This window comes from Anas platyrhynchos, chromosome 20 (assembly GCF_047663525.1).
Source record: "Anas platyrhynchos isolate ZD024472 breed Pekin duck chromosome 20, IASCAAS_PekinDuck_T2T, whole genome shotgun sequence".
NCBI lineage: Eukaryota > Metazoa > Chordata > Aves > Anseriformes > Anatidae > Anas > Anas platyrhynchos.
The window spans coordinates 8590583-8602836 of NC_092606.1; the positions used below are offsets into that span (position 1 = coordinate 8590583).

The following is a 12254-nucleotide window of genomic DNA, read 5'->3' on the forward strand; positions in this document are numbered from 1 at the left end:
TGCTTACTTAGCTCTGTTAGGATACAGCATTTCCATGCTGGATTCCATTTAAGTTGTGCTTCAGGTCTTCCAGTATTCTTCACTACAATGTTGGCACAACAATATAAGTGTGTTTGGGGCTTAAGGAGAAATTTCAGGTGTTTCTTTGTTTTCATCCTGAGAGTCCAGTATGCAGGAAAGAAAATGTCATGTTACTGGTCAGAGCACTTCTTGGATCTTTACAGTTTCAGTAAATTATATAGTGTATCAATCACTTTCCTTGTATGGAAGGACCAATATGTGTCAAAAATGTTTTGGATGTTACAAGACGGATTTCTGTTGACAAAGAATAGCAACATTTACCAGGTCCATGACTCAGCTTCAAAACTGTGTGTTTTTAAATCTTTCTCAGCTGCTTTGCCTCATCTGTACACATCTAGTTGAAATACTGCACATTAATCTCAGCCAGGAGTGAATAGAGAAAATCATAAGAAATTATTTCTGTAGCTTGAAATAAACAGTAAGAAAGAAGACCTAAATAGAAATGGCAATATAAAAGAAGTAGAACCCTGAATGTATTATTTCAGCTTGCTTGCATCTTCTGTTAGGTTAATTGTCTGAGCAATACAAAAAAAAAAACAACACAGGAAAGCTGTCATGCCTCTCTGAAGGATAACTGTATGTTCAACAGCAAAGGGCAAAACAGCACATCCTTTCTTTTTGTAATAATATTTATTATTGAGACAGCATTTTTGTGTGTTTAGACACAAAAATTCTTGAGATTATTTTAATACGTGTTTTAATTACTAATTACAGGATTGCAGAATCAGTGTTCTCTTATTGGCATGTCTTAAGTAATGTAGGAACAAACATTGTTCAGAATGATCTTCACCATATGGTGTACCAAAATATCGCTACTCTGGTGCGGAATCTGAAAGGTGAATTCTCTGGGGTTAGGATTATCTTTTCTTTGTGTTTGTAAATCGCCTCGCCTCAGAGGTCCGTGGGTTTACAGGCATTATATAATGCAATAATAATAGATGCCTTTTTGGAGACATCCTAATCACTGTTACTTCCAAAGCCAAGCCCTGTCATCTCTTTTGCTTTTCATCCCCTTGTGGCTTTCCATTTCATGCATAAAAACAATGTCAGAATTTGGCCAGTAGCCTGGAGTGTAATCCGACCCTGTTTGAGGAGCGTCTGTGCTGAAACCACTTACTTACAGCACAGTAACCCATTGTCGTGCAGCATGCTGGAACTAAAAAATTCCATTTGTACAGTACGGTTCCATAGCAAAGCCTAAGCAAAGTGGGTTTCTTGGGGGATTTCTCTTGTCTTTCCCTACCTATCTCTAAATTTAATCATTCTGATTGGTGGAAAGTAATATGCTTTTTTTTTCGGATAGCCACATAACATCATACCTGCTCAGTTAATAAATCCCTCTAACCTCGCTTCCAATCTCACATTTAAAATGAGACTAAACAGAAGGTGCTGTTAGAAAGGATGGGGGTGCTGTGAGGCAGGAGAGGTATTACGGTGTCATGTTGTCACCTTCCCCTGAAGGAAAGGAGCTTCCCCTTTGTTTCTTTGAACTCTAAGGTTTGAAACAGAAGTTGTACAAAAAATGCAGAAGGATATAAATTCAAGAGGGATGTAGGGGCTCAAGTGTGCATGAAGATGCTGTGCAAAGAAGTAAACCTAATAAAAGTACAGTTATAGTAAGGAGTGTCTTTGAAGGACGGGGTCTGGCTGCCCACCATTTCCTTTGTAGACACATGCTGCAGAAAGAAAGGGAAACGGCTAGGGTCATAGTTGTTACTAAAAATACCCTCCAGCAAGAGCTGGCTTTATCGATTTATGAGAACAAACAACTTCACTGTTAGAGAACAGCAATGTGCCAGGGGCCTCCTGGAGAATATGATTTCCTGGTGAAATTTCACAGTTATTGTTTTTCTCTGAGTGTCTGCTTCCTCTCACAAACCCAGGATGCTCACCAAAGGCCTGCGTGCCTTAGTGGCATGCACAAATCGCCAGTTAATCAAAGGGGGCAAAGTTAGAGCTGGGGATGGGCGCTCTCTTCATCTCTTATCATCTGCTAATCCCTTGCAGCATTTGGATGCTGCCGTGAGTTAATACTGAATTACTAAATTTAGAGATGTGTTAGCAGCACACAGTACGAAGAGTAGGAAATGGGAACTTCCCACCAGAGATTTCATGTGGGTGTTCTGATCGGGTATGGGGGCAGTTTTCCATCGGTAGGCAGTAGCAGTGTGGCAGTGGGTGATTTGGTTCCAGTATCTTGGACAAATGTGAAGGTCACTGCAGTATTAAATGCTTTGTCTGACATCAGAGACAAACTGTTTTGGGAGAAAGGTCCAGATTTTGACTGACTATATGAGGAAAAGGATAGTAAAAAAAAAAATTCAGGACTAAATAAAGCATGTGGAAGCATTCCAAATATAACATTTCTGTATATACCTGATCTGTAAGTACCATTTTTTAAGGCTCTTCTGAAAGGAGATGTTAGTTAAAATGCTGTTCTTAGTTTGGTGTCCTTGAAACAAGTACATACATCGGTGTCCATGCCCATTTCCTTGTGTTCAGGAGGCTGTTTAGCTGATGTGTAAACGTATTGGTCAGTAAAAAGCCCAGAGCTTTTACTAGAAGACTATCCACAAGATCCAAGCTGTCTGGAAAGGTTTTAATTGAAAAGAATGAGGTCAAGATACTGCCAGTGCCAAAAGGAGAACAGCTCTGAAGCAATTAAGAGAACAGAATCGAGCTATCCATCTTTTTTTTTTTTTTTTTCAATTTCCAAAGAAGCAGGGATATAGTAAGAAAATTACTCGGGAACACATGCTCTTCATCAGCACAGACTGGAACAAGGGTTTTTGGAGACGTGGCCCTTACAGCACTGAGCAATTTGCTGACTAAGTACCAAGCACTTCATGACAGAAGCGTGATATCCAATGGATTTTATGGATGCAAGTCTTCAGGGGCCTTGAAGTTCGTAGGATCACAGAACGGTTTGGGTTGGAAGGGACCTTCAAGCCCACCTAATTCCAGCCCCTGCCATGGGCAGGACACCTCCCAGTAGGGCAGTTTGCTCAAAGCCCCATCCAGCCTGGCTTTGGAAAGTGAAAGCATAGAGAACAAGAAGCAGCAGAAGGCTCACAAAAGACCTAGATTTAGTCTGAGTGTTAAAGAATTCGTAAGCCTCTGTGTTGCACAGGAGAGTTGCTGTTAGCTGGTAACTGTGCTTGGCACTTCTTCTGATGTAAGGCGATACTGCATGGCTCTGTCTACAAATCGGATAGATCAGGCTCCTAGGACTTTATTGCAGGATTTTACTTCTAGTGTAACTGCTTCCTGGGGTGTTAGCAATTAAGTTTTGCACCTTTGTGATCATCCTTCCTCCACTCTCCTTGTGGCACTGGAATTAAATTCTTACCTCACGAGTTTTCTTCTTTATTCATTTTTGTGATTTTCTTCCTACTTCTCTTCCTAGATGGAACTCTTTTTGATCTTATTATCACCCTACTTGGTTTTGGCTATTCTAGCGATGGGAAAAGCTCTTCAAGTTCCATGAAATAATCTGTGTTAGTCACTTTTTTTTTAAAAAAAAAAAAAAAAAAAAAGAGTTACAGAATAAACACAAAAATATATGCTTTTGTCTGTAATGGGATGCATGCTTTTGTGCTGGTGCACTATAAAATACACAATTGCATATTCCAGAAGAACTCTTAGGAAGTGTCGCACCTGTCTGCCTGCATACACTAACTGTTTGGTGAAATAAAAGCAAATTTAGGCCATGAAGACATATTCTAGCAAGTCCAGTGAGTGCACGCGCTATTCCTGCTCCCCCTTAACAGTTGCAAGTCCCACTCTTTTGATGAGAATTTCTTGTCCTGTGTCTTAGAGCACCAGCAGTGTACTCCAGCTTTTTTTTTTTCATTTCATGTTGTAGTATTAATATTGTATATGTACTTTTAGTAGACTGAAATATTCATCGTCTGGTTGTGGCAGCAGTCTTTTCTAGCTTTTCTCACCGTGTGGATGAAATAGAGTTTAAAATAGTTCACTTGCCTTGTGAGTTAACAGTAGCCTTTCCTGTTAAACTATTAATGTTGATTGCAGGTATCCTTTTAGACCTCCCTCTAAATGGCCACCATTTCTGGGGGGCTGTGTGATGTTCTGCAGACCGTATTTGCAAATGAATGCAGAAGTGATTCAGTTTATGAGAACAATTATTCCAAATCCTTCCAGTTAGTCCTGGGATGGTATTCCTGTCTGCCACACCTAGGCTAGTTTTATACACCCGTGCTGTTTCTGAGGTAGGAAATGATCTCTTGCTCAGTTGGTGGGGCTCTCTTGCAGTCTGGCTGCTGTAGTGCCAAAGCATTCAGCAGTGGGGGTTTGGTGGTGGTAATTTTACTTTCCGGGCTTCTGCAGCAGCCTTTGTAAAGCAGTCCATACATGGAGTCAAAAGAGCTGTTGTGGTTAAAAGCAGGCAAACTTGTGGTGCTGTAAATGTTTTCAACCTTTCTGATTTTGTCTATTTAACGTAGGTAGGAATTTTAGAGTCAGAAAGGATTTGCTGGGGAAATAAATTTTGACTCACAGGAAAAAGACTGAGCTAATTAAAAGATAATTGAAAAAATCAAAACCATCAGTGTTTGATGTTTTAAAATTAGTTTAGTTTATTAACACAAATACAAAAATTCAAAACCTGCTTTTCTACGTGAGTCTTTCTGCCTGTTTAGTAGTGCAGGAAATGCAAGCACCTTCCATTAGCCCCTCAAATTTGTATTTTGCTAAATTGAACAAGTAAAGACTTACAGGTTGTTGTTATTTCACAGACTTTTTCCTAAGTTAACTTTACAAAAAGTATGAAATGAGCATATGATATGTGAAGATAAGAGTTATTTGGTAAATTCCTCTATGGACTGGGAAAATGTGTTTGTTGTGACAGACAATTTAAAAGGCATTCTCTTTGTTCCCAAGCAGGCCCTTCTGAAACATCAGAGATGGATGAAAAAATTGCTCTTGCAAAAAGTTACACAGGTAGGTCTTATAGTTCTAGTTTTTTCCTTACATCCATTTTGTGAGTTTATTGTGTGAGTTTTGCTTTCCAGGGCTCTGCCTCTTTGATTTGAAGAGTTAGGGTGTTGAAATTTAAATTTTAAAACATAATTGAAATTTTCAGGTGCCTTAATTTTCAGGTATCCAAATAAAGAGACATACAAAAAGGAATCTTATTTCTTTTATTTCTTTTCTAAAATCGAAAAGGAGCATCAGATTGATCACTGTAAAGCAGTAGTAATTTATAAGCGCAAGTGTATGTTTCTCATGAAATTCAGTCTGTTTCATAATTAGTTACAAAATTCAGTGAGCCTCTGCTTATGTATTGTGAATAGAACTTGATCATTTCTTTCATTTAGCTGGGTGTGAAGTGAGCAGACACATAGGCAACCAAGCATACGGAAAGTTTGTGTTTAGGGGAAGCAGTTCCTTGCTGACTCTCAACAATATCTGAATTGAATTTACCTATTCTTTTTTCCCAGCTTTTCCAGTTTGAATTAAAAATACTGTTTTGCCCATTTTCTGACGTTAGAAAAAACTAACCTGTGTTTCAAGCTATGACATTCATTATATGGTCAGAGTGGTTGTGCTGTTGTCAATTTTTAAGATTCAGAAGTTGAGTCTTTAGGTTTTCATATGAACGTTATAATTCTGGATTTTTGGCTTCTGAAAATCCTTGCTTTGAATACTCAGTGTTTAAAAAAAAAAAAAGTTTTTTTTTGTATGTTTGTTATGCTATGTTTTTGCTTTATATTTGTCTAAAGGAAGCCACCAGGGTTCAGTTTGCAGTGAAGGAACAGATGTGGAAATACTGGTAGAAGGTTAGAGATATGAAATGTTTTTGAAGAAAATAAATAACATCATTGGATTTTTCTTTTTATGGAAATACTTGAAAAGATGGCACTTTAATTAAAGCTGTACCTCTTCTCCAGCCATTCTCTTTTTTTCTATTTTTTTAGTCTCATAAACCTTGCCACTCTGTGGCTTACTATAGGCAAGCTGGGATGGAGTTGTCATTCTTGTGAATGATAAATTGCATTTGTGAGGTGCCTGTCACCTCACCCACCATTTAATGCTTTGACGTGACGTTAAGAGTACACCATTCTGCAGCTAGTTTCATTCTAAGCACCTGGCCCTTGAACCTGAGGCATGATTTTTTTTGGACGTTTAGGCCAAGTTGTGCTAGCAGCAGTGCTCGTTCTTACAAATCTCATTATTTTTGCTTTGAAGATAAGTGTCACCATAGTTAAGGGTACCACTACATGAAATTCAAAAGCATTTCTCTTGGTGAAGGAGAATAAAATTTTTGGCTCTTGCTGACTTCACAACTAGCGCTACGTTTTTGGAAAAGAAATTAAAAAATCTAGGTGCTTTGTTTTCCTAAGCGTAATGCCATCAGCCATTGTGTCTGGTTATGAAGAGAGAGCCTGAGGGAAGTGTTCTATAAAATGACCGAAACTCTTGACTTAGCTTTGGTTTTGCTTCTGTAGAATAGCTGTAGATGCTGAGTGTGGCCCTTTGTGTTTTTTCCTACATCCTTTCCTCAAATCTGTTCTGCTTTGCAAGCTTCTGTAAAAAGATATGCTGAAAGTTACACCCTGATTTTGCTACATAGAATAAATCTGTTGTTTGTGAGGGTTGGTGTTTATCAGCAGATATGTGGGCAGTTACAAAAATTGCACCTAACGACTTAGTTTTGTCCAACTTTAATTTTAGTCCAACTCAGTTTTCGTTTTTCCTTTAATAGGCATGCAGTGTAGACAGTCTTGCCTGGATTCTGTAAAATAAAAATAAATGTTTATGTCTGCTCCTCACAAACAGGAGTAAGGAATTAAAATCAATGAATGTGCTCGGATTTCATGAAGTCTTTGACAAATACCCTGCCGGCTATTACTAAAGAAATGTAGATAATAGGCATTGGAAGTTCTTCCAAAAGTTGCCCTGACAATTGGGCCGTGATGTAGCAGATGTGCAGAAGGTACTGCTTTCTGCATAGCAAAAAAAAAATGGATGCATGTATAAAAGTATCTTTTGGTGTCTGTCACCAGTGGTTTTCACGTTTTTTTTCCTCCAGTAGCCTTGACAAGATGGTGAACGAGGAAGTGATAAAATTACTTTGAGCGTGGAATTGCCCAGATTAGCTGTGGCTGATAAAGGCTTGTGAGGTCTCAGTAAGGCTGCATGAGCGTGGTGCAGTTGAAATTCAGAAAGTCAAGGTTATGTGCATCAGAAGAAATGTTCTAAACCAAATGAAATCACATTTGGGGAACTGGAGACAGTGTCAGACAATGATGACATGTAGAACTATAAAGAAGGCTGCTGCTTAGCAGCTGTGTGCATTTACCTTATTACCTGATGCAAAGAAGTACTTAGCAAAAAAATACCTAGTGGTGATAATAGGCTGGATAGGCTGCACCGATGGGCTGAGGTCAACTGTATGAAGTTTAACAAGGCCAAGTGCCGGGTCCTGCACCTGGGGCGCAATAACCCCAAGAAGAGCTACAGGCTGGGAGAGGAATGGCTGGAGAGCTGCCAGGCAGAGAAGGACCTGGGAGTGATGGTGGACAGTCGGCTGAATATGAGCCAGCAGTGTGCTCAGGTGGCCAAGAAGGCCAACGGCATCCTGGCTTGTATCAGAAACACTGTGACCAGCAGGGCTAGGGAGGTGATCGTCCCCCTGTACTCGGCTCTGGTGAGGCCGCACCTCGAGTACTGTGTTCAGTTCTGGGCCCCTCGCTACAAGAAGGACATGGAGGTGCTTGAGCGGGTCCAGAGAAGGGCGACGAAGCTGGTGAGGGGCCTGGAGAGCAAGTCCTATGAGGAGCGGCTGAAGGAGCTGGGCTTGTTCAGCCTAGAGAAAAGGAGGCTCAGGGGTGACCTTATCACTCTGTATAAGTATATTAAAGGAGGCTCTAGCGAGATGGGGGTTGGCCTGTTCTCCCATGTGCCTGGTGACAGGACGAGGGGGAATGGGCTAAAGTTGCGCCAGGGGAGTTTTAGGTTAGATGTTAGGAAGAATTTCTTTACTGAAAGGGTTGTTAGACATTGGAACAGGCTGCCCAGGGAGGTGGTTGAGTCACCATCCCTGGAAGTCTTCAAAAGACGTTTAGATGTAGAACTTAGGGATATGGTTTAGTGGGGACTGTTAGTGTTAGGTCAGAGGTTGGACTCGATGATCTTGAGGTCTCTTCCAACCTAGAGATTCTGTGATTCTGTGATTCTGTGATTCTGTGATAATACTTTGCTTTAAAAAATACTTCAGTGTTTAAACCAGTTGGTTTAATGTGGTTTAAGAAGAAACATCTGCTCTGGGAGTTTCCTTCCAGAGTTTTGTTACGATCTGGTTTGATATTTTTGCATGTTTCTTTTAACTGGGACTAGTTCTGAGGGACTTGGTACTGCACTAAATGGCCCATTTTCAGTCTTCCTGGTTGTTCATAAACTTCCACAAAATTTACCACAGTTGTATTTCTTTTTCAAATGTGTGTATATATGTATGTGTATATAAGATTCTACGTGATCAATTGACATGATACTTATTTTTATGATGATACTTCATGTTCACACGTACTAAAAGACCATTGCTTATTAATTCATTCTGTTTGTTGTGGTTTGCATTTGCTCGTTACCTACCAAGCACTCAGTCTGAGTTAGATCAAAATGCCATAGTGTGTTTTCCATGAACCTGATGATAGCTGACACAGTTTGAATGTACTCCAGCTGTGGTACGTCACTAGGTATTTCTGAATCTCTGCCATAGGTGGCATCATGTGAAGAGCAGTGAAAAGGGGACATTCCTTCAGACTTGCCCCCCAAGTGATATACGGTGATAGAGCTCAGAGAAACCTGAAAGAAGACATTCTTCAAAGTGTACAAACACAGAACTGTTTGAATATATTGCCAGAATAATTATTTTCCTTCATACACTACTACTTAATTTTGAAACAGTTTCCAATATAATTGGCTTCACTTTTTTAAACTTTATTGGAGTTAAATTCAAATTGCTTTCTCCTACAGGGTGTTGATAGGCCTAATCCTGTTTATTATATTGGTGCAGGCTGCCCTAACACAAGCATTGTGATTATGCATTTCCCTTTCATTTTTCACTGTTGGCCTTGCAGCCTGTCAGGGAAATCATTGCAGAGCAACAACTATAAGTCTGTATAAATGATAAAGAAATATATCATCTGTAGGGGCACACAGCCTTTGTTTATGTATTCAGTAATCCTTGATAACAAAGAGAAAAATATTTATGACTCTATTAATCCTATTAAGCCAAGAATAAAGAATTTCCTACTGTCATTAATGCCAACTCTCTGCACTGCTGCACACGCAATTTAGCATGTATAATCCCTACCTTCTTACCCATGTCTAGAGTTGCTTAAAGGCTTAGGGTAAGATATCATTGCTTCTGTTTTTGTTGCACATTGTGAATGCAAAATGTTTTGTTGAGACAGAGAGCTTCTTTGACAGGTGTTAGTTAAAATACAAAATCATTGAGCATTTGCTTAAAAATCCTTTCTGTGCCAGTCGTTCACCAGTTGTGTTTCTGTCCCTTCAGATTCTTCCCAGCACGCCCCTTCAGAAACAAGTGAGGATCCTGAGGTCGAGGTCACCATCGAAGGTTAGTTATCCGGTTCCTTTATTTCAGTCCATTGGACATTTTTAGGTCAAAAAAAAATGCTGTACCCATGCCTGTATTAGCACTGAATAAATAGGATTATGAACCAGCCTTTGGCTGCAGTTTGCACTGTGCTCTGCTTTTAAACATCCCTATTCCAGTTGTTTCATAAGAAAAACTACAGCATGCTGAATCATATTGGACTTCCTGGGCCAGTCTGGAAATAATGCCTGATAGAGGTGTGTTTTTCATATATTTTTCAAGTATTAATAATACAGAGTACTCATTATTTAACAGCCATTAATTTGGATTTTTAAAAGCTTTTATAATGTTCATTCTGAAGAGCATGTTCTTTTCTAAGCACATAGTAGTTATATCCAATTTCTAGTTACCCCTAGATTCTGGGAAGAATTGCACGATAGCAGAAGTGATGTTTTACAGTTGGTGTTAAGTGAAGCTTCAATTTACATGTCTGATACTGATAACTACGAGATAAAAACCTTTACATTTACCATTTCCCTTTTTCATCAGCAGTATAGCTGCAATGAAAATAGTACTAAAGCCACTAACCAGTATCCAAGTTTCTTTCATGGTAGGGTTTTGGTTGGAAGTGAGCTGTATTTCTTATGAGTTACATGTTCTGTAATTGCATTAAAACACTTCTCAGATTGACTTTGGCATTGCTTGCTTTTGGAATAGGTAAAATGAAGACCACCAGATTAGCAATTTAGAAATTAGGCAATGCATTTTAGGAGAGAGTTCTTGCTTGTTGGGATTACTTTTATCTTTTTATAATATGGGAATGAGAAAATTCTTACATTACTTTAACGAAAGAGGTAGGTAGAATAGTCGCTAAATTCTGTGTCTATGTAAATGCCTTTACCACAAAGTAATACAACTGTATAGGTGCAAGAGATGCCAGCATGTAATGTTATACTTCCTAAGTCAACTATGTGCCTGGTGACCTGGGCATGAGCTATTCTGGATGGGAAATGAACATCTTTGTCTGATGTAACCATTTATTTTGTCTAAGAACGGAAGTACTGGTGATTGATCAGTTTTCTTAAAGTCGTGAATTAGCAGAGAACCTAGTATTTTGGATTGGGAACTAACTGGCTGAGTAGCACCTCACTAAAAATGACTCTGAGGGTTGCAGGTCTGCACTCCACCTACTCGTATATGTTTGAGATAGGGTAGACCTTCTGTTAGATGAATTTCAGTTAAGTACCTCGGTTGCATGTTGATCTGAAATTATTTTTAGCACCTTTGAGCTCTTCAAGATCAAACTTAGGTATTGTGTTTCAAGACTTACTAGTGGAAGGTTACTTACAATTAGATACAAAATCTTATCTGTCTACACAATATATTTCCTGTTTTAACTTGCTCATTTTATGATCATGATATGACTAATTGCATTTCAGAACACAATATTGTTTTCCTTGGGAAGTGCAAAAGAAGCCTTGATTTTTTGCTTTGTTCTGCTTTGTGCTCGTGTGCTTCACACAGGTTGTTCTTACACAGGCCAGTAGCTTTCTAAAGTTACTCAGATCAGTTATTTGTTGCAAAATTTGAAGCTCTTATCAATGATCGATGCTTGCAGAACTTGAAATTCAAACAGTTCCAACATTGCTTGTCAGTTTTCTGAGTGTTAAAACAGTGGTATCTTCATGTTTCTTTCAGATGATGAAGACTACTCGCCCCCTAACAAGAAACCGAAAAACACTGAGTCAGCAAATGAAACTGCCAATACTGGGAGAAGAAAAGTGAGAGAATTCAATTTTGGTAAGATAGAAATTAAAGGTTATTTCTTCTCTCAGTTTTGCTTTGTAAAAAGGTATTAGATACTTTCATAGTGGCAGAATGAGACACACCCGTGCATATATTCATTTGAGAGCCCAGGGCTATTTGTAGATGTATTGCAGCAGTATAAACATCTTTAGGCTACCTCTGTTGATTTTCATTAGTCAAAGTGACCACCAAATATAGACACTGCAAATAATTTAATAAAAATAACTCCAGATCTTTATCAGCTGATTTCTTGGGCAAGAAAATCAGACCAAATTCACTAGTGTACTCAGCTATGGCAGGCTTTAGATCAGGAGCCTGTCTAGCTGGACTTTCTTGATACGTGGTGTGAACAATGAAGATGTGCTGAGACGAGCCACTCTTGAGAAAGCAACCAGTGACTCCATTATGCTGAGTAGCATGCCTTCATCCTTGTGGATATACAAAAAGTTGAGGTGGGCTTGGTAGTGTTCTTCCATGATACCTTATGTAGAGTTCTTACTGTAGAAAGACATCCAAACGCTGCAGTTTCTTCTGCTGTAAGGTACTTCCCGTGTGATTTGTCACAGTCCTCTACCTCTCCTTTATTTTCTTGATTTGGGTTGGTATCTGGGCAGATATCCCTTGGGTCTGTATACTTCTGTAAGGTTCTGCACAATCAGGAATATGCCATTTGGCACAGTGTTTAAGATGATGATTAGGAATGCTGGGATTTGGGGTCAATTGAGAAATCTCCATAGAATCTCTTGCGACATCTGTTTTGTGTGAAACATGCTATTTCATGCTA

The 12254-nt window shown here is 39.1% G+C and overlaps 1 protein-coding gene across 8 annotated transcripts in view; it reads left to right on the plus strand.

Moving 5' to 3' along the window:
- Positions 1-12254, plus strand: part of GTF2I (general transcription factor IIi) — a 70055-nt gene that overhangs the window by 22727 nt on the left and 35074 nt on the right. For 6 of the 8 annotated variants that reach the window (XM_072026030.1, XM_072026031.1, XM_027445896.3 and 3 more), the window contains 3 exons: positions 4984-5043; positions 9623-9685; positions 11363-11464. In XM_072026030.1, the coding sequence (XP_071882131.1) occupies positions 4984-5043; positions 9623-9685; positions 11363-11464 (225 nt within the window). The remainder of the gene's footprint in view (positions 1-4983; positions 5044-9622; positions 9686-11362; positions 11465-12254) is intronic. The other 2 variants (XM_038165683.2, XM_072026033.1) reach the window with 1 other exon arrangement.